This window comes from Taudactylus pleione, unplaced genomic scaffold (genome assembly GCF_031769625.1).
Source record: "Taudactylus pleione unplaced genomic scaffold, aTauple2 ptg000089l, whole genome shotgun sequence".
In the NCBI taxonomy this organism is placed as follows: domain Eukaryota; kingdom Metazoa; phylum Chordata; class Amphibia; order Anura; family Myobatrachidae; genus Taudactylus; species Taudactylus pleione.
The window spans coordinates 7,710,307-7,732,443 of record NW_028284491.1 but is presented as its reverse complement, the minus strand read 5'-3'; the positions used below and the strand labels follow the sequence as shown (position 1 = coordinate 7,732,443).

The following is a 22,137-nucleotide window of genomic DNA, read 5'->3' as shown; positions in this document are numbered from 1 at the left end:
TTTGGATGACAAAGTGAAGACTACAGTCCCATAAAGAACACTTTACGAGCTGACCACAATTTAATCAATGACAGTCATAAGCATAAATGTGCATAAGATGAGATGTGTCCAATTACTGAGAAGTCATGAGTATTAAGTACTTTTCATTTTTACTAATATCCTAGGTGTGTTGCTATTTTGTGTTTTATTTAACTGTTCTATTAAATGTCATCAAATCACGATGATGGGAATGTAAAAATGCCAAAATAGGAGCTCACAAGATGCAATTATAGGGTCTTAGAGCACATTAAAGAAACCAAGCCCACTTATGTAGGTATAAAAAAGGGTGAACCACTGCAGTGTGTTCAGAGGGACTCATCCGGAGCTTGTTCTGCTTTCAGTCTTTATACCACAGATCCCATCAAATTCTTCAAAGATGTCCCACCAATCCGGACACAGCAGCCACGGCCATAGAAGTTTCAGCTCATCCTCGGCTTGCTTACCACCTGTCAGCAAACACGGTTCCATTAGCTCCTTCACTAACAAGAAAGCATCCATTGGCCACAAAGTGCATCCTTCATTTAGCAGCAAAAGCGTCTACAGTGTTGTGTCTGGTGGACATAAGGTGTCAACTGGCTTGAAGAGCGGGCATGGATATAGTTTGTCTGGGTTTGGACATGGGTTGAGTGCAGCCAGCTATGGATTTGGAGGATCATTTTGTTCTGCCAGTATCACCCCAGTTACCGTGAACCAAAGCCTCCTGGCTCCTCTCTGTCTAGAGATTGACCCAAACATCCAGAAAGTCAGAATTGATGAGAAAGATCAGATTAAAGGTCTGAATAACAAGTTTGCCGCCTTTATAGACAAGGTAAGTTAATCACTATTATTATTATTATTATTATTATCATTATTATTATTATTATTATTATTATTATTAACAGTTTCTTATATAGCACAGCATATATTCCGTTGCGCTTTACAATTGTAATCATTAATAGAACAAAACTGGGTAATAACAGACAGATATTTAGTTAGAAAGGCCCTGCTCGCATGCTTACAATCTATAGGGAAATAGGCATTGATACACAAGGATAGGTGTAGCCAGAATGCACAGTTTCTTGGTTGGCTGCATGAACCAATCACATAGAAATGTCAACCAAATGTCATGAGGATGTGAGAGAAATACGATATGTGAGGTTGTGTGTGGACTGTGAAAGGGGATGTAATTAGATATGGAAGCTTTGAAAGTTATGTGGGAGGTTCTGGAATCTGATAAACTTGTCTGAAGAGGTGAGTTTTCAGGGAACACTTGAAGGATTGGAGACTAGAGGAAAGTCTTATTGTGCATGGTAGGGCATTCCATAGAGTGAGTGCAGACCGAAGAAAGTTCTGTAACCCTGAATGGGAGCAAGTAATGCATGAGAGATGCAGATATTGTGCTGAGTAGAGAGGTTGGGTTGGGAGATATTTTGAGATGAGTGAAGAGATGTATGTTGGTGTGGTTTGGTTAATAGCCTTATGTGTAAGTGAAAGTATTTTGTATTGAATACGGTAGAACACCGGCAACCAATGGAGGGACTGACAGAGCGGGTCAGCAGACGATGAACATTTCGCAAGGAAGATAAGCCTCGCAGCTGCATTCATAATGTATTGTAATGGTGATAGTCTGTTTTTGGGAAGACCAGTAAGGAGGCTTTTGCAATAGTCGATGCAGGAAATAATAAGTGCATGGATTAGAGTTTTTGCAGTGTCTTGTGTGAGATATGGTCGAATTTTGGATATGTTTTTTAGATGTATGTATGTAACATGATTTTGAGACAGATTGAATGTGGGGAACAAAGGACAGTTCAGAGTCAAGTATGACACCAAGGCAGCAAGCTTGTGGGGCAGAGTGGATGCTCGAGTTATCAACAGAGATAGAGAGATCAGGTTGGTAACTGTTATTGGCCGGTGGAAATATAATTCATTCTGTTTTAGAAATAATAAGTTTCAGGTGGCGAGATGACATCCAATATGAAATGGCAGAAAGACATTCAGTGACACTGACCAATACAAATGGTGATAAATCTGGGGAAGATAGGTAGATTTTAGTATCATCCATATACAGATGGTACTGAAACCCAAAATAATGGCTTAGTTTGCCAAGAGAGGTGGTATAGATTGAGAATAGCAGAGGACCTAACACAGAGCCTTGTGTAGAGGTAGCGAAGAGGAGGTAGAATCAGAAAAATGAACTGTAAAAGAGCAGATAGGTTCGAAGAGAACCAAGAAAGAGCTGTGTCCTTAAGACTTAGGGATTGCAGTGTTTGTATGAGAAGAGAGTGGTCAACAGTGTCAAAAGCAGCAGAGAGATGTAGAAGAATTAGGAGTGAGTAATGGCCTTTAGCCTTGGCAGTGACAAGATCATTTACTACCTTAGTCAGTGCTGTCTCTGTGAAGTGTTGGGAACGAAAGCCGGACTGAAGTGGGTCCAATAAGTTGTGTGAGTTAAGAAAGTATGTGAGGCGGGTGTAGACAAGTCTCTCAAGTAGCTTGGAGAGACATGGGAGCTGGGAGATAGGGCGGTAATTTGTGAGAGTGTTAGGGTCAGAATTTAGTTTTTTCAGAATGGGAGTAATCACTGCGTGCTTGAACAGTGATGGAAAGTTGCCAGTAGAGAGAGAGATTACAGATTTTAGTTAGGGTTGGGATAAGCACAGGAGACAGAGCTTTACTGATTTGTGAGGGTATAGGATTTAGAGGAGAGGTAATAGAGTAGGAGGATGAGAAGAGTGTAGATACTTCATCTTCGTTTGTGAGATCAAATGAAGAGAATGTGCCATAGGGTTCAGGTAGGGAATTGAGCAGGTCACTAGCTGAGGAAGAGCGCACCATTTCATTTCGGATCTTATCAATCTTGTCCCTAAAATAGGAAGCAAGACCTTGCACACAGATAGTAGCAGGTGGTTTGGGTGATGGAGGGGTAAGAAGCAGTTTAAATGTATTAAAAAGTCGCTTGGGGTTAGAGGCTTGAGCAGAGATTAGAGATTGGAAATATGTTTGTTTGGCAGAGTCCAGAGCAGTACGATAAGAGTTGTAGATAGTCTTATATGTGAGGAAGTCACTTGGAGTATGAGACTTTCGCCACTGGCGTTCAACGTTACGTGAGCGTTTTTGTAGATGCCTTGTTAAGTTATAACAAGATTCTGTCTGGTCCATTATAATAGTTGCTCCACTCCAAATAATATAGATGGCAATGCATATATAATAGCTAAATGGTCAGCAACTGCAACTGATCAACCTGCCCAGCTCCCTATACCAGAGGCTAGTCACCTACATCTTCTTACAGTATACAGGTTGAGTCCCCCATATCCAAAATGCTTTGAACCAGAGGTAATTTTTTTGGATATTGGATTTTTTCCATATTTTGGAATATTTGCATATTATAATGAAATAGCTTGGGAATGGGACCTAAATCTAAACACAGCAAGCTTTTATGTTTCATATACACCTTATACACACAGCCTGCAGGTAAATATATACAATATTTTCAATAATTTTGTGGCTCAAACAAAGTTTGTATACATACAAGAAATTCATTTATGTTTCATATACACCTTATACACATAGCCTGGAGGTAATTTTATACTTTATTTTTTAATAATTTTGTGCCTTAAACAAAGTCTGTGTAACATTTAACCATCAAAAACTAAAGGTTCACTATCTCAGGCATGCTAAAAAAAAAATCTGTATTTCTGAATATTTGTATATGGGAGTCTCAACCTGTATTCCGTTTAGCACCATATGCTACTCTTTGATACAATATCATTGGTTATGATATAGTGCTCTATATTACTCTATATTTTTCTCTATATCCATAAACACTGGTTAATAAGGAATTTGGAAATCTTTTATCAGGTCCTGGAAATTTTCTTTTCTTTTATTTAAGAAACTGTTTATGGAGCATTATAAATGTGAATGTAAAAAATGGTTTATTACTGTACAATAATGAGATGCTTTCAGCAAATATTATAGCTCCTATTGCCCCAGATTCCCATAAAGTCTGATCTACTTGTCATGTACACATGAAGCATTAGTAAAAACCATGGCAAAAGGTGACAGCAAAGTTCCTATTTTCCTATCATCTGTTTGTTAAACTCAATATTATTTTTGCCAGAATTCAGAGTACAATTCAAGTACTTATACTTTAAAGACATTTTTTATATGGATGTATATAAAAAAAACGTACATACTTAGAAAAGCAAAATATTCAATATTTTTTCTGATTTCAGTGTATCCCATTGCAAAATAAAAAAATAGACAGAAAAAGATCCGATTAGTTTTTGTGTAGAACATGAACAACGTTTACTTACCTTTATTAAGTAAACATTATGGAGGAGAAGTATCAAAACTTGGAGAGAGATAAACTCGAAAGTGGAGAGAGATTAACTACCAACCAATCAGCGTGTAACTATTATTTTTCAAACACATCCTGTAAAATGACAGTTGGTTGGTACTTTATCTCTCTCCAAGCTTTGATACATATCCCCCATGGTTGTTTATGATAATTTAGTAGAAAGTAAGGGGTAAATTTACTAAGAATCGTGTTTGGTCGAGATTGTAATCTTGGGTGTGTTTAGGCATTTTTTTCATCTCGCAAATTTACTAAAGACAAACTCAGGTGAGTTTGGGAGAGATCTCTCTATATACAGTGAAAAACTCGGGTGAGATCGCAAACACGATTAAATATACCATCGGCCAACGCGAAAGAATTATCACTGAAAAGTATTACAACTTGGGAATTTACCAAGAATCTTGATTACAATCACAGGTGTAATTGTAGCAAACTCGGACCTAAATAGAATTTTTAAATAGACCACCACCTGAGGTGTGTGTTTTGCTGAAAAATACACAGATCAGTGTGATCTGTGTATTTTCTGCGTCTACAGATAGTTTGAAGTTTTAATTTAATAAAAATTACGTAGGCCTCCCCCCCCCCAAAAAAGCAGCACCAACCACGGGCTTCTCAGCCAGTCCTGGATCCTAAAAATACGGAGGGGGGGGGGAACGAGTAGGTTCCCCGTATTTTAGGAAACAACACTGGGTTGCTGAGTCTGTCTTCATTTTTAAAAATTGCATAGAGGTCCCCCTATTTTTAAAACCAGCACTGGGCTCATATCTGGCCAGGGTGTAATGCCACAGCCAGAAGACCCTTTCACCGTGTCTCCCCAGCCAAAGCATTGTCACCCCAAGCTGGATCTCAGTGGAGGTAGGGACCCCTCAATAAAGGGGTTCCCCCTCTCCCGAGCACCCCAGGCTTAAGCTGAAGCACAGGGCTTTTTCCCGCACCCCTGGAGCGGTGGGTGCAGGGGTAATAGTGTTGAAATAATAATGTAAACTATTGGTTTTTACAGTGGAACTACAGGTGCCAGTGTGCCTGCCCATTGGCAGTTGTGAAACTACAAGTGCCAGCAGGCAGCCGCACCCATACCCCCGCTGTAAAAAAAATAGTTAAAAATCCTATACTCACCTACCTCCTGGCATAGATTCGGTCATCTTCTCCATGTAGCATCCAATGGGTCTTGGCAAAACAAAAAAATTACTGTCCTGTTCCACCTCGGACAAGTATATGTATATGTGTTATCACATATATCTATACTACGCGGAATAACAGAAGATGCTACTGTTCGGAAATTCTCGCATCCCGCCAGCCAATCAGAGGCCGCTCTACATGTAGCGGCCACTGATTGGCTGTGACACACGTGCTGTAGAGTTACAGGCACGTGGGTCATAGCCAATCAGTGGCCCCTACATACAGCAAGGCCTCTAATTGGCTGGTGGGGCATGAGAATTTCAGAAGAATAGTGACTTCTGTCATTCTGCATAGCACAGGTATATGTGATAACACAAATACATATACTTTTCCGAGGTGGAACGGGACAGTAATTTTGTTTTGCCAAGACCCATTGGATGCTACATGGAGAAGAGGACAGAGTCTACGCCATGAGGTAGGTGAGTATAGTTTTTTTTTTTTTACAGGTAACCCTTTGGAATACTACTTGGACAAGGGGACCAAACAGCTGGCAGTAGGTAAGAATGTGTAAGTGTGGTAGGTGTGTGCAATAAAATTGTACAATCTACGGTGTGTGTCTTGTGGTTTTTTCATCTATTTTTTTTACAGAAAGGGTACAGGTGCCGGCCGCCTGCTGGCACTTGTAGTTCCACAAGTGCCAAAGGGCAGGCACACTTGCACCTGTAGATCCACTGTAAAACACAATAGTTTAATGCTATTTTCAACACTATTACCCCTGTAGCCACAGCCCAGGGGTGCGATGAAGAGCCCTGAGCTTCAGCGTAATCCTGGGGGGCTCAGGAGAGGGGGATCCCCAACCTCCCCTGAGATCCCCGGCTTGAGATGACTGGCTTGGGGTGATAATGCTTTGGCCAGGGAGACCCAGTGAAAGGGTCCCCTGGCTGTGGCATTACACCCCGGACGGATTTGAGCCCAGTGCTGGTTTTCAAAATAGGAAGACCCTTACGCAATTTTTCCCCCTATTTTTAAAACCAGGACTGGCTCAGCAGCCCAGTCCTGGTTCCAAAAATATGGGGGAACCCTACTCGTTTTCCCCCCCGTGTTTTTAGGGACCAGGACTGGCTGAGCAGTCCAGGGCCGGTTATGATTTTTGGGGGGGACCCTACGTCATTTTTTTTCTTATTAACCTTTTATTACAGTTAAAGCACACAAGCAGCCTTCACATATCTCACTGATATGTGCTGGCTGCTTGTTTGGGAGTGTTTGGCTGCGGCAGACACTGCAATTTCGAGTGAGAAATCTCGATCAGATACACCATCGGAAAACACACTCTCAGCAAAATGCGATTCTTGGTTAGTGTGAGTGTTTTAGAAGCCTAAAATCACCCGAGTTTCAGCGAATCAAATCGAGTTTAAAAATAGCAAAACTCGACCAAACACGATTCTTAGTAAATTTACCCCTTAGAGTCAGATTTGGGATTTTTATGACAAAAATCAGGAGCCCCGTTCACTTTTTTAAGGCTTCAGCATAAACCAGATCTTGGATTCAGATTGCTGGTGGCCCCATTTGTTATACTTGGGTATAAACAAAAATGGACACCTTCAAAATGGTTCCTCATATTTGATAGACTCTCTCATCTTACAAATAACCTGCATCACAAAGCAGACTAGCCAGCTTACTTGCAGCTCACTGGAGGACTCAGCCTGTTCAGTACTAACAGCAGAATATTGTAGAGTCCAGCGATTCCCTGGGTTTGTTGGTTCTGATTGTTTGGAATACAAATGCCAGCAGTTGTTCATTCACTTGTCTGTCTGTTGTAGGTGAGGTTTTTGGAGCAGCAGAATAAGATGCTGGAGACAAAGTGGTCTCTATTGCAAGACAAAAAACCAACCAAAAGCCATATTGAGCCCCTCTTTGAGGCATATATCAGTAACCTCAGGAAGCAGCTGGAGAGCCTGGGTAGTGAGAGGGTTCACCTTGAAGCAGACAGAAAGAACATGGAGGATGCGGTAGAGGAGTTCAAGAGAAAGTAAGAACATTTGTGAAGAAATCAAAGTCAAATGTGAAACTGCTATCTTCCAGCTTGAAATGTTGAATGCTAAAATGGAGTCAGTTGCCCTGACATGGGGGATTTTACCTATAGGCTACAGAGCTGCAGACCCCACCCCCAGTGACATCCCATTGGAAGAGCTCCCTGCTAATCACAACCAGACAGGCAGTCTCATGCGGAGGTGTTTTTTTCCCCCTGGGACTGCCAATCTGGAGAGCACTTCTAATGGAAAGCCACTCCCCAACTATAACAGTAGCCCTGTCTGGTTATTGATTTGTCTGCATGTGCCAGAACATGATCCCGCGCACTCACATATATTTCAGGCCGGCTGGATCCACCCCCACCCCCCCCCCCCCCCGATAATAGAAGGAAGAAGCCACCACTGGCCCTGTAAGTTCTGCATAGCTGCTGAATAATAATTACTAACATGTCTAACCGACAGATATGAAGATGAGATCAACAGACGCACAGCTGCTGAGAACGAGTTTGTGGGACTTAAGAGAGTATGTATTACACATAATTTCCAGATTATACTATGAGTATGAACATTAGATACATCAACGAATAATCTTATTTCCCACATAGGATGTTGACGCTGCTTTCATCAACAAAGCTGAACTACAAACTAAAGTGGACTCCTTGTCTGATGAGATTAACTTCCTGCACACCCTGTTTGATGAGGTAACTAGTTGCTTCACCTTTCTGCAATTCTGCTTTTGTGGAACTACAGCTCCTATGAGTCTCTGCACCTGCTGCAGACTGAGCATTGTGTAATGACTGAATTTCCTTGATTTCCCCAATATCTATATTTTTAGACTGAAAATCACTTTTAAAGTACTTACTTTTATGCTGGCAGCATGGTGCATAGTGGATAGCATTGCTGCGTCACTGCAGTGGAATCCTCAGTATGAATCCACCCTGGGTGCTATCTACTGTATGTCAAATGTGCATTTTTTTCTATGTTGGTTTCTTCCCATGGTAAAAGACTGGGTAATAATTGGCTCCTAACTAAAGATGCGCGTGGACCCCCATATTTTCGTTTTGGTTCTAATTCATCATCGTGTTTTGGTTTTGGCAAACCCACCCTCAAGTTTTTTGGTTTGGTTTTGGATTCTTTAAAGATTGATAAAAATTTGATAAACACGAATAAAATCATAATTTGGACCTATTTGCATGCAATCCAAAACCCGAGTTCGGTTTTTAAATACGAGTTCCGAACTGACTGCAGACCTGTGCCAGGACTTGGTTCTACTCGGAACCTCAAAAGTGTTCCGAGCTGGTACTCAATTCAACTCAATTCCCAAAGTTCGGGTGTGCTCGGTTTTCAGAAAGACCGAACCACACATCTCTGCTTCTAACTAGAATTATAAACTATTAACTATTGTATTATAAATTTACAATAAACTATTTGTATTAAATAAACTATTTGTATTAATATATGATACAGATGTGCGGGTCTGGTTCTCAGAGAACCGACAACAACCCAATTTAGGGGTTCCGAGTCGAACCAAATCCAAGTTTGGAATCATTTTGGGGTACCGATTCAAACTGAGTCTCTGTTAGGATCCTCCCGCGGTACTCGGATTTAAAAGCCGTACTCGGGTTTTGGATTGCATGCTAACAGGTCAAATTTTAGCTTTTATTTTATTTTTTTTAAATACAGATTCATAACCAAAACCAAAACACGTGAGAGTGGTTTTGCAAAATCAAAACAGAAGGTTAATCTGCATCCAAAACCAAAACATGGGTGTCGGTGCACATCTCCACTATGTGCTGGAAATTAGACTGTAAACTCCATGTTGATTGGTACTGATATGAATCAATAAGTATTCTCTGTACAGAGCTGTGCAATATACTGGAGTTATAACATTAAGTACTGTACAGAAGACACACAATAAACAGGTAATATTTTACTTTAGGAAATTGCTCAGCTCCAGGCTCAGATCTCAGATATCTCCGTCATTGTGTCAATGGACAACAGCCGAGACCTGGACATGGACAGTATCATAGCTGAGGTTAAGGCTCAGTATGAAGAGGTTGCTAACAGGAGCCGAGCTGAGGCAGAGGCCATGTACCAATCAAGGGTGAGTCTGACACACAAACTTTATTACTCATGTCTCAATTATTGGTGCAGCCCAGTTAAATCCCCTGTAATCCACAATGCATGTTATATGATTTAACAATCTTAAAGTATTTATTTTTATAACCGCATGTTAATCTATCATAATTACTGTTCCCATTTAGATCAATTATATAAACTCATTATTTTGTCATTTTTAAATTAGCCATATTAAAGTAGTATGGGTGTATTTCATTGACGTGCCACCACCTAATTCAGCAGCCTTGAACGATATGTGACAAGCGAAGCTAAACAATCAAGTGACCCCACAGCATTCTAGTAATGTGAGAGTACCTCTGTCTGATCTCAGACTATGATCAATCAGCGTTAATTGCAGGTTGGGAACTATAAAGAGAAACCAGAGCCGTAACTAGACTTTTTTGTGCCCTGGGCGAAAAAGAGCATTGGCGCCCCCCTCACCCTGAAAAAGGGGTGTGGCCTCATGGGTAAGGGCCATGACCAATCTGATTTGTCCCGTACAATGATGATCATGTCGCACCACCCTAGTTACTGCCCTGGATAAATCATTAAAAAATATTCCTTTGCATAGAGGTTTATCCTCTGTCATGTTACTTGTAGCATTCAGTAGGTGGTTTTAGGGGAGGGGAAAGCCTGAACTACTCTTAAATAGTGTAATCCCAGGCAAGTGCCTTCAGTTTTTAGATCTATGATCGATGTACATAAGCATTACTCAAGATGCCGTAGTACTGGTAATAGCAGAGCGTATTCCAGCTGTACATCTACAGTATCTCAGTTTCTATAAACTTGTTTCCTCTGCTTAGTATGAAGAGCTGCGCTTGACAGCCGGAAGGCATTGTGATGATCTGAGGAACACTAAGCATGAAATTACTGAACTCACCCGTTTGATACAAAGACTGAAGAGTGAAATAGAGAATGTGAAGGCGCAGGTAACATGAATGCACATTAATTGTAAATCTGATTAACTTCATAACTAACAGTAGGTATGTAGGCGTGTTTGATTTGGGTCAGTGTGCTCCTATTGTGTTCATTCTCCAATGCTTGCACGTCCCTTGAAGTGAGTTGAAGTAGAACATTTTGTCACCAACCTGAGCATTAAAATTTGTTTTTATTTTGGATTGTGGTTCATTAACCAGCGTCAAACGATGTCTCTCAATTCCATAGTATATATGTCTTTTTCTTTGTTAACTATGTAACACTTCATATTTTCAATGATAACAGTTATTTGAAATAGTGAGGGCTGGAAAAGAATAAAATAAATTATATATTAGGACCACAACCAGTATTACATTAAAATATTACATTTACTCCTGCTGTCCCCAGCGTTCCCTTACACAATGCCTGTATGTAAGACACTTGGTGCCGAATTCAATTATTTGCATGTTCCATAAGTGGTCGCAACTTTTTGCTATTCAATTTTAGTACACATCTCCTCAGTAAGTGCAAAGTAAGAAGAAATCCCTATTTTAGCTAAAAATGTTGGGACTTTGTTTAGAGCCTCAGGTACACTCCCTATGATTAATAAGGCACAGACATTTTTAAATAGACAAATCAGGTCAATAAAGACATGTCATTTTTGAGGTGATTATCTACAGAAAGCTAAATAATGGGTTTAATTACGGAGGACAGGTATGTGGGGGTGCTGTATAGCTGAGACATGAGATTTGGAAGTTACGTATTTTTTTAACAATTTTTTTTTTTTTAAACTGGCTTACATTTATATAAAGATCATGGGCATTTTACCCCAAAATCATTAGAGGCGTTAGGGCCTCATACAGGCGTTAGGGCCTCTGCGCATGCATCGCAGTGCACGTGTGCAAACCGGGTGCTGCGATCGGGAAGCGATTGCAGTGAGCACGCAGTCCAATAGCATAGTGATTGACATGAGGTGACCGTTTAGGGGTGGAGAGGGGAAGTGGGGTGTTTTAACGCTGTTACAGGGCCTTGCATAATTAAGCCCCTGTGATTGCATACGCTGGCAGAGGTCTAGATGGCGACAGGAAGTTTAGCAGTTTCTGTGGTAGTGTCAGGTCAACCACAACTGTGCGAATGGTTCCGAGGTAACTCAGTGTTACCAATGTTTTCGTTGACTTGCAAATACATTTCATGGGAAGTGGGAGGCTTTATACAGTGATGGGCATCTTGGTACGTATAGTACTGCGTTTGCCGTGCGATTGCATTCATATTTTCTCAGCTAGTGGGTGCGTGCGAACGCAGTCGTGCGATCCGTGCTGAAGCAGGCCTTTAATTAGCAGAAAAACACTTGCTTAATATAATTTTTCCAGTCTCAATAAAAAATGCAAAAATCAACCATTTGACACCTTTAAAGAGCCCCAAACACTTTGCTTATGGCCACTAACAGCTTTCTGTGCTTCCCTGTCCTCCGGCCACTTTTATGGGGTTCAAGTGGTTTCTTCACTTCTCCTCACACTTATCACCCGTAGAACCATACAGACTTACTTATTGAATAGCAAGGCCGCAGGACTGCGCATGCTGAAAAGAGCCTGTGAAGTCAGTAATGTATCCAAAGGGTAAAATCTAATTGAATCGACTCTTTGGTGGTAATATCAGTCTGCCTGACATTCCCTTCGCCATTACATTGTATAGCAGCGCTCCTCACAGTGGCTGCAGGAGGACTTTTCATAACTTTCTGGAACATGGGTTTGTAGCGGAAATATATCCAGCTAATGTATAGTGGCCTATTTATCATACAATATTTGAGAGATATCCCCAAAAACACATTTTCAGGGGGTGCCTGCAAATATTAAATATCCACAGAACATCTGTCGGTGCAGTAGCGGCAATGCTGGAAGTGCAGGCACTGGGGTCAGAAGGATGAAGTGAAGAGATCACATATGCGGTCACTTTACTTTTTACTTATCGCGGGGACAGGCTTCTTTAGGTACCCCTATACCGGCGGCTCAGTAATGATATATTCCGGCTATCAAAGATTAATACCAGGGTGCTAAACAGAGCACTATTGTTCTAGTTTTACCAGTATGATAAAGCAGCATTTATATTTGGAAAGTATTATAAGATCTCCATTTTATATGAGATAATGAACAAAAGAACATGAGGAAGGTGGAATGTGGTGAGATGCTAGGGGAGGCGTGGGAGAGCTTCTTACAGATGATGATCTGACATTGCTCACAATGTGGCATTGATTTACCTTGTCATGCGTATGCCTGTGATTCACCTGACAGACACCTAATCATGAAATCATCTGGATGATTATGATTAGTTTCAGGATCTGATAAAATCTGAGTTAGTTGAAGTGTCACTGGGATCATCTATGAAGACACTAAAATACAGAGGTGCAGCATATTTTGTACAGTATGTAGAAATCTGCTTACTCTCTTACCTGGTTTATTTATTTAAACAAGTTAAAAAAATATATATTACTACACTCATATTGAGGTGTATAATTGTACAATTTGTAGGAGCCCCATCCCCGCCTGCTCATATGACATTGCTGAGCAAAACTAAGGACACACAGGTGCTTTGTGCAGCTGTTCTTATCAGCCTATAATGATACGTACACAGAAAAGTTCTGTACTTTTTCCTTTGGTCAGAAGTACAACACTACTGTACCTTCATGTACAAACCTAGACATCTCTGGGCCTGATTCAGCAGAGCACACAAGCAGATTTACAATTCCGTCCTTGCTAAAATGCAAATGTAGCAGAAAGTGTCTGGCACCTCCTGCTGCATCTGCGATCCCAGCACTGCGACGGAGGTGATACCACAGACTGGTATCACCAGGCGCCAGCCAGCCGAGTAAGTCTTATCTAGCGCAGACGGGCCGACTTGCGAGGCTAGGATTCTGCGTCCTAGGATTATGTACATGGGCACCTAGAGGCTGATCATAAGTGGGACGAAAGTCTATTCATGGATGTAAATTGAGATTTTGCTTTTTGCATACAGTACAGGCACAGAGGTGAAATAACTCATTTTTACGTATCTCCGTCCTGTTCTGAGTCATACACAATTTGGCTGGATCTGTCTGTGAAATTGGGCATTTGAGGGCGGCAACTGGGCAGCAACAATGCAGGTGTACGGAACTGCCCTCATTTGTGGGAGTATCGTGTGAGTGTATCTAATCCTCTGTGCATATGGGGAAGAGAAGCATGGGGCTGGTGCAAGTGTCAATACACTAATGCTTCACTAATAATGATGGGTGTGGTGGTTGGCGTAAGATCATTGGGCAACACGACTTTCAGGTGCACGAACCCCTGCATTAGCCCTACAGACTCTCACTTTAGCATAAGGTAGTAAATCACATTCTGCAGCTACCGCATTAATCTGCCTCCCCTCTCCTACAAGCCTTCCACTTGCTCCCCTCCCCTTTCAGAATTCAATTGAAGGTTCTCAGGCTCGCTTACAAAGCCCTCACCCAATGTTCTCCCATTTACATCTCTGATCTCATCTCCCTTCACTCTCCAGCCCGCCCTCTTCGTTCAACTAATGCACGCCGCCTTTCATGCCAACTGATTACTTCCTCCAACTCCCGCCTCCAAGATTTTTTCATGTGCTGCTCCCCACCTTTGGAACTCTCTCCCTCTACCCATCAGCCTTTCAGCTCTCATCCTAACTTGCTGCTACATGTTCCTTCCCCCAGTCTTCCCCATCTGTGTCATACCTATTTGTCTGCCCCTCCCTTTTAGAATGTAAGCTCTTATGAGCAGGGCCCTCTACCCTCTTGTGCTTCTCCCTGTTTTACTTTCATCTACTTTTAGTTTTTACTAGAGATGTGCGCCGACCAACGAGTGTTTTGGTTTTAATTTTGGTTTTAAATCTGGATCTCCCCTGATTTTGGATCTGAATCTGGTTTTGGATTATTTTTCCTCCGTGTTTTGTTTTTGGATCTGGATTTTTTCTTAAAAAATCATAAAAACAGCTAAAACCACATAATTTGGGCCTGTTTTTGTTCCTACAGTATTATTAACCTTAATAACAATGATTTTCAGGCATTTCTAGGCATTTTTAACCACCTCACAGCTCACAATATTGATTTCACTATTTTTCACCAATATAGGCCAAAGGCTGCAGCGAGCTGGCTGGCTAAAGTAAGCGACAGAGCAGCGGCGCAGTTTTAAAAAAATATCCGACATCTATGAAAGATTGCCACACAGCAGTGGCAGACAGGATGGCAGTTTAATAAACTATAATAATGTCAGTCGGCAATGCCCCAAATTGTGCCAAATGTAAAGGAAAGAGGTGCAAGATGGAATTGTCCCTCCCACCCACTTTTATATGGGATATTAAAAAGGAGGTACACAGTTTAATAAACCAAGCACTTTAGCGACTAGGACTGACACTTTTGTGGCTGAACTCCTTGGTTTGTTTGGGCTCCACAAAACATTTTTTGGAAGGACTGCCTTCAATTATTAAGGAGGAGGTTGATGATGAGGGTGTTGGTGGTGGAGATTGCATGTTATGGTCCAAACTGCTGGTAGCTGATACTGGACTGCTTGTTATTAATTTACAACTTATAATTTTGTTAAACAAATTGCATGAACTTGCTGCAAATTACGTAATAGGGAGGAGGTGCCTAGATGGTTAACGTCCCTTCCTCTGCTAACTTTGGCTTTACAAATGGAACAGATGCCTTCACAACTGTTGTCAGAATTTAGATTAAAATAATTCCACACCGAAGACGTTGCTTTTCTGGCTTTCTTTTTATCATTAGCAAGAACTGCTGCCACTGGTGGCTGATTTACGCAAACCACATCCTTATCATCAACATCCACATTAGCGTCAGATAGGACACAAATTTCCCCCTCATCCTCCTTTTGTACTTACTCCACACTATCATCCTCATATTTTATTACCATCTAATACTAGCACAGCCGTCATGGCGTCAGTGATGCGCTGTGAAACTGGGTGCCAGCTGTTATACTTACTTCCTCTATCAAATGACTGTTTAATAGTCAATTGTTTTTTGAAATTGCTTCCGATCACGGATGCGGATGTAGGTGATGATGCATGTATTGGTGTTGGAGATTGAAGGCGCTTGGATCCCACAGAGACGGAGCAGGTAGGTGACACTGGACTTGTTACGTTTTGAGTTTTGGAACTTGACGACATACACTTTGATATTTGATGAATGCGCTCCAAGTGACGTAACAAGGAGGAGGTTCCTAGGTATTTTAGGTCCCTCCCTCTACTCACTCTTGCATGGCAATGGGCACATATGGCTTGACAACTGTTGTCCAGATCGGGATGGAAATAATTCCACACGTGAGAAGTAGATTTTATTGTCTTTTGTCCCGGCATGACAACAATGGGCTTTGGCTTTTTCAAACCATGGACAACAGCTGTTTCCTTACTTACACAAAGGACATCCTCGGCATCAACATCCTCATCACCAACATCTTCATCATCAACATCCTCATCATCCTTAGCGCCTTCAACTACCAAAATATCCTCCTTCTCCATGTGCAATTCCACAGAAGCATCCTCAATGACTATGTGTGCAAGATGTTGACTGCCCTTCCCCACATTTACAGAGGGCACACAAATGTTGGAACTTGAGGATAATCCAGTACACTAGTATTTAGGTCGGGCTCACACATGGCAACCGCGGACACACTTGCACTCTCCTCGGGGATTCGTGATTTCGATTGCTCGGATCTCAGGGCACACAGTTGGTTTTCCCGGAGCTGTCTAAACAACTTTCACATTTTTAATTGGACCACCACCACTACTACTACAAGCAGAAGGGCTATCAGCAGTCTCCATAAAGAAAGGCCAAGGCCTTATCCTTTCCTTTCCACTTCGTGTAGTGAATGGCATATTGCCAATTTTTTGTTTATCTAAAGACAAATATCCTTTCAATTTTCTTTTCTTAACTTCAGTAAAACTTGCTTTACCATATCGATGGCGTGACTTAAGCCCTGGGGCATGGGTCTTCCTAGAGGATGAGGAAGTTAAAGGCCTTGCACTTCTGGCGGCAGCTACAGCATGTGGTTCTTGGCCTTGCTCTCCTGTCATGTGACAGCCCTCCATATTTTTTCTGCAGTCTAGAAGCAGTGTCACAATCACCAATGGTGTAGCCAAGGTGCGGTTACAAAATTTTTTTTAATTGAGAACGACTGGAGTCAGGCAGCACAAGGTTGCAACTTGCGTTACTGGCTGGATCTTGTGCAGTACTGCGGTTAAGCCGAAAACCCACGCACACAAACAAGAAAAAAATATGACACTTTTATTGTTTTTTTTTTAAGAACGACTGTAGTCGGGCAGCACAAGGCTGCAATGTGCGTTGCTGGCTGGCTCTTGTGCACTACTGTGGTTTTAGTCCAGAACTTGGGCCCAGAGATGGACACAGCACAAGCCCAGGATACAGCAAACAGCCCAGATGGATCACCAGACAGCACAGTGACAGTGACAGCACCGTGACCAGAGACCAGAATGGATCGGCACAGACAGCACAGTGACAGTGACAGCACCATGACCAGAGACCAGAATGGATCAGTAGTCACCAGCCCAGGACACAGCAGATAGCACCAGCACCTCTCCCAGCCCTACACTGCCCACCCTCCCTGTTCAGTCTCCACAGCTGGAGTGGAAATGGCGTCCGTCACGTGGTCCCTTATATACCACATTGATCATAGAGACGAAAGCTCGTTAACCGCTAGATTTCCGTCTGTATGGTTTTGCCTCAGTTTTGAGAACCGAGTAAGACGGGAACCTCCGAGCCTGCTTGGATCCGACTCGGATATGCTAAATTCGGGTGGGTTCGGTTCTCTGGGAACCGAAACCGCTCATCTCTACTTTTTACTCACCACTAGGGCACCTAACACTTGGTTGATTATGCTCTGTTGCTTATGTGGTTGTCTAATGTAGCAATGTATATTATCCATGTCCTTGTCCTGCGTGTATTGTATTGTACTGTTAGTCACTAGTCACTTATTTGTTTATGTTCTTTGTAAGGCGATGCGGAACACTTGTGGCGCCATATAAATAAATGATAATTATAATAATTAACAGCCCCTGAGAATCATCAGCCCTTAGTGTCCATAGTGGCCACTAGTTAGGGCCTTGAATTCGAAAGATGCCCCTTACTAGCCACATGGGTTGCCATAGCCATTGTCATTCCCCTGGCTCCACTTATTACTTTTTCAAACTTCACTTTCTTAAATGTCCTTCTGTATTCTTACATCATCATTGTATCACTTTTCAGTCAACTAAGTATAGGACAATGCCGTATACTGTATGTGTTGTTTTTTATTCAGGCATTTATTTTTGCTAGATATTCATGAAATTAAAATCCCATCAAGAAACATCTAAAACAGTTGTCAAATAACAGTAATATGGGATAAATAGATTATTATCATTGCATTGTTATTACAACACCCAGTACTGTTTAATTCTCTGTCCTGCAGAGGGAGCTACAGACTTGGCTATGAGCTTATTTACAGCATCACTCTGGTACGTCAGTCGTGCGAATATTTGCAGTGTAGCTTCAAACTTGTTAAATAAACTTGCCCTAGGGCCCCACAACCATAATCTGACCCTATTTATGTTATAATTGTATGAACCTCCTCTTGCAGGTGCTTGCCATCTTTGCATGTCCTGCTCTTCTGCATTTCTGTGTTACTTCTTTAAAAAAAGATCCCTCTTATAGGGGGTCTGCAGGTGAAAATGAACATTTTCACCTGCAATTGTAGACGTTAAGTGTTCTGGACATTCATCAAAAAGGTAATCCAGGAGATATCACAGATATCTCCTACTTACCGAAATGTGGCCCGCTGTCCCCATACACTAGTATGGGGACAGAATTCACCAAGCTCCAAAAGTACAATATTTTCAGAGCTTGACTGTGGGAGCATTCACCATCTTCAGATGACGTTTGCTACCTCTTGCAGCGCACACCCAGTTCCTTTGGGAAGGAGTCCTGGGTTGCAAAGAGGGATTCTTTCAGATCCCTCCGCCCTTGTAAGGCTCCTTCTACTTGATGTGGGGGCTTTTGTGCATTTGCGTGACCTGTAGGTCAAGTATGCGCACTAGTGTCACTGCTCCGAAAGATTCATTGCTCCGAAGCAGTGAAGCTCTTCGGGGAGACAGCTGATTTTCGGATCAGCTGCCTCCGTGCCCGAGCAATGATGAATTGCTCCAGCGCTTGCATCGAGTGAGTATGTTAATTATTGGGGACCCCGATAATTAACATAATGAATAGACCCCAATAATACATTTTATCATTAAATGTACTTGAGCTATGCTAGTCATTTGTGGATGATTTGGACCTGATGACTCCCATCCCACTCACCCATCTCCTGTCTTGTCTGATCATTTGCACTGGTCTCCTCCATGTTATGCTTTTAGTGCTTGGCCTGGTAGCCTTATGATGGTTTATTTATACATTTTATGTTATTATTTGGCTGCTTTAAGTATAGGTGTGTTGAAAATAGAAAGTAATCTATTAGTTACTGTAAAGACATATTGCAAATATCGTAGGGTAATGTATACCCCAAGTATTTTAAGTAGGATGAACTGACTATTCAATGTATTATCTGAGGAATAATATACAGTACTGTAGAGTTTTACACTGTTAACATTTGTAATTGAATGAAAAAACGATTTTATACTTATAATTGTCCCTCTGTGTTACCTAGAGAGCTAAGCTGGAAGCCGCCATAGTGCAAGCCGAGGAACGGGGAGAAGCAGCTGTCAAGGATGCCAAGAATAAGCTGGCCGAGCTGGAGGCTGCTCTACAGAAAGCCAAGCAGGACATGGCTCGCCAGCTGCGGGAATACCAGGAACTGATGAATGTTAAACTGGCTCTGGATATTGAGATCGCCACCTACAGGAAACTGCTGGAAGGAGAAGAGGGCAGGTCAGTGTGTGCATTATTATTTCCAGTTATCAGCATAATGTGTTAAACGTATGTTTTTTAATCTACCAGAATATATATACAAAAAATTGCAGCTAGTCTCTTAATAAAATAAATAAGCTGGTGGGATAATTTTACTGCTTTTACACCTAAATCCTGGGTCTGACCCGAGATTTGGAACACAGTTCCAAAACGGGTCAGACCCAGGACAGACCTTTTCTACTGCGGCATCGATCCGGATTATTCCCGGATCAGCAACGTTCACACTGCACACGGGTGGAGTGGAACACTTCTCCAGGCGCGTGGAGATGACATCATCTCCAAGCGCCGAGAAACCCGGAAGTCCCCATGCTAGTAAACGGGACCCAGGTCGAATGACCCAGGGTACCCGTTTACACTGCAGGGTTTCACGGGTTGTTCCTGTGTAAAACCCTGCAAGTTACCTGGGTCGGATTGGCAGGTCGCTTGACCCGGGAACCCAACCCTGGCCCGTTTTACACCTAGGAGCAACCCGGCTTAACCCTGCAATAACCCCGGTTTTAGTGCTGGTGTAAAAGGAGTATAAGTGGCCAGTAAATTGATGAACTCACCTGCGCATGATTAAAGAAATCCACAAAACATGACCTGTTGGTAGTACTTGAGGACTGGAGTTCAAAGGCCCTGTTGTATCTTATTGTTTGTTTGTGTAGTAAAACATTACATATATATTGTAAATAACCAATTTACTTTATTTTTAGGCTGGTTGGAGAAGGACAGGGATCTGTTAGTATATGTAAGTATATTATAAAAGTTGTAATTTTACAGTAACAAACTATTAATTAAAAGATTTTACTACAAATGTGCAAATGTGTAATTGATAAACAGAGGTTTTTTTATTTTCTGTCCTAAAATTGCCTAAATTAGGCACCAGAAGAAATTTAAGGGCAAGTGTGTAAAACGGTCCTACTGTATTAATTAGAGCATTATATCAGGAACAGCTAAAGGAAGAAAACTTTCATATCAATTACATACTGCTATCCACTGTCAATTGGGAATAGCAATATGGGTACTACAGTATTTGTTTGTTTTAGAGTAGTGAAGAAATTGACACACAAGTATTTTGTCTTAAGCCGGGTACACACTGAGACGATTGGCATTTGTTCCGACTTTCCAGACAATTTCTCTTGAGCCCGGAATTAGCGATATTGAGCGTACACACACTGCAATCTTGCTAATGACATAATGATATATCATATTGTTTGATCGTATACGATTTATCGTTTCTCCTGTACACGCTAGATCAACCATCTTTAAGTTCACTGGCTAGGAATGGCAATAGGTGACGTCTTCATAGGCCAAATCGGAACGACATATCTTCAGGATGTCTGGTTAGCTGTACACACTAGGCAATGTGCACTATATCGCTAGCGATGTCATCAGGTTTGATGTGCACCATATCAAACCTGACAACGTCGCATGCGACTGAGGGAGTGCGCGTATTAGCCGTACACACTGAGTGATGTAAGCGATTTGTCACTACAATCATTTCTCCAGTGTGTACCCAGATTTAGAAACCATATGTATTGACATAAACTGAAAGCAATGCATATTCAGTATGTAACATTTGAAAATAAATTAGATTAAAAAAAAATGAAAGTATAAAAATAATACCTGAATCCCCGTTCCCGCGCCCACCACCATCCGTTCCTCTGTCCTCCTGCTTGGCACTCACTGCGCTCCGCACTACACTTACTGTAACCGATGGCACTACACCACTGATCGGCGGGCAGGGGGGGGGGTTTCTGGGCACTGAGAAACCCTCCCCCCCTATATGCATGTATGAATAAGCTTCTACCTATCATTTTATAGAATGTACTAGATAAATGCTACCTCAGAGCTGATTGGTTGTTATGGGATGCTTCTCCACTGGTCCACTTTTCCATTCTTTTCAGTACTTGATACTGTACATTCACCCCAAAGATTTTAGTTAGAGATTTTAAAGATAGTCTATGGCTTGTTACATAATGTGAATGTGATTTGGCAACAGCTTAAGTTGCTCCCAATTAACCAAAATAACAATGTACAATAACAATGTGTGCAGCTTTGCAATTCCATCCGAAACTGAATCAGCCCCTTAGATAAATTAATTTGTTTACTAAACAGTTTTTATGCCATATTACATTGTGTATTCTCACTGACCATTTTTAATTTATAATCAGTATAATATTTCTTTTTTTACACTTGGTGGCGCTATATAAACAAAGGATAATATAAATAATAATAATGTGCTTTATCAATTTCAGCTGTGGTCAGCAGCAGTACAGGACACAGTACAAGTGGCCAACATCACCAAACAGGAGGATTCAGCTCCAGCAGCCTTTCCAAGGGGAAGCATGGACACCACGGATATCATTGTTAAGTGTAGGACATCCTGGACTGGCTGCATCACTTTCTTATGTTTGCAGTGTCAGGATCATTCTGGGTTGTGGTCTCTGGAACCAACCTAAATGCAGTCAATTATTTTTTCCCTTGTCTGTAATAATCCTTTGATCTACACATTTGTATCTTTGGTGCTTGCAAGTGGGATTTTTTACTTGTTAAAGCTTCATCTTATTACGTACATTCTGTATTGTATTGTAGCTATATATACGCATTTACTTCTTTTAATTTCCCATAATAAAGTGTTC

General features: G+C 41.6%; 1 protein-coding gene across 1 annotated transcript; it reads left to right on the top strand.

The window, feature by feature from the left end:
- The first annotated feature begins 361 nt into the window (after window positions 1-361).
- On the top strand, window positions 362-22,137 carry LOC148527332 (keratin, type II cytoskeletal cochleal-like). Its single transcript, XM_088469260.1, has 9 exons — window positions 362-847; window positions 7,312-7,520; window positions 7,984-8,044; window positions 8,127-8,222; window positions 9,461-9,625; window positions 10,443-10,568; window positions 19,254-19,474; window positions 20,209-20,243; window positions 21,754-22,137. Exons 1-9 carry the CDS (start codon window positions 416-418, stop codon window positions 21,867-21,869), a joined length of 1,461 nt encoding a protein of 486 aa, XP_088325386.1. The 5' UTR covers window positions 362-415; the 3' UTR covers window positions 21,870-22,137.

What these genes read in the sequence shown, in the direction of transcription:
- LOC148527332 (XM_088469260.1), top strand. Translation starts at nt 416, where the DNA reads ATGTCCCACCAATCCGGACACAGCAGCCACGGCCATAGAAGTTTCAGC. An exon ending in GTAGAGGAGTTCAAGAGAAA is followed by an intron (nt 7,521 to 7,983) that starts GTAAGAACATTT and finishes TCTAACCGACAG; the next exon opens with ATATGAAGATGAGATCAACA. An exon ending in CTGGAAGGAGAAGAGGGCAG is followed by an intron (nt 19,475 to 20,208) that starts GTCAGTGTGTGC and finishes CTTTATTTTTAG; the next exon opens with GCTGGTTGGAGAAGGACAGG.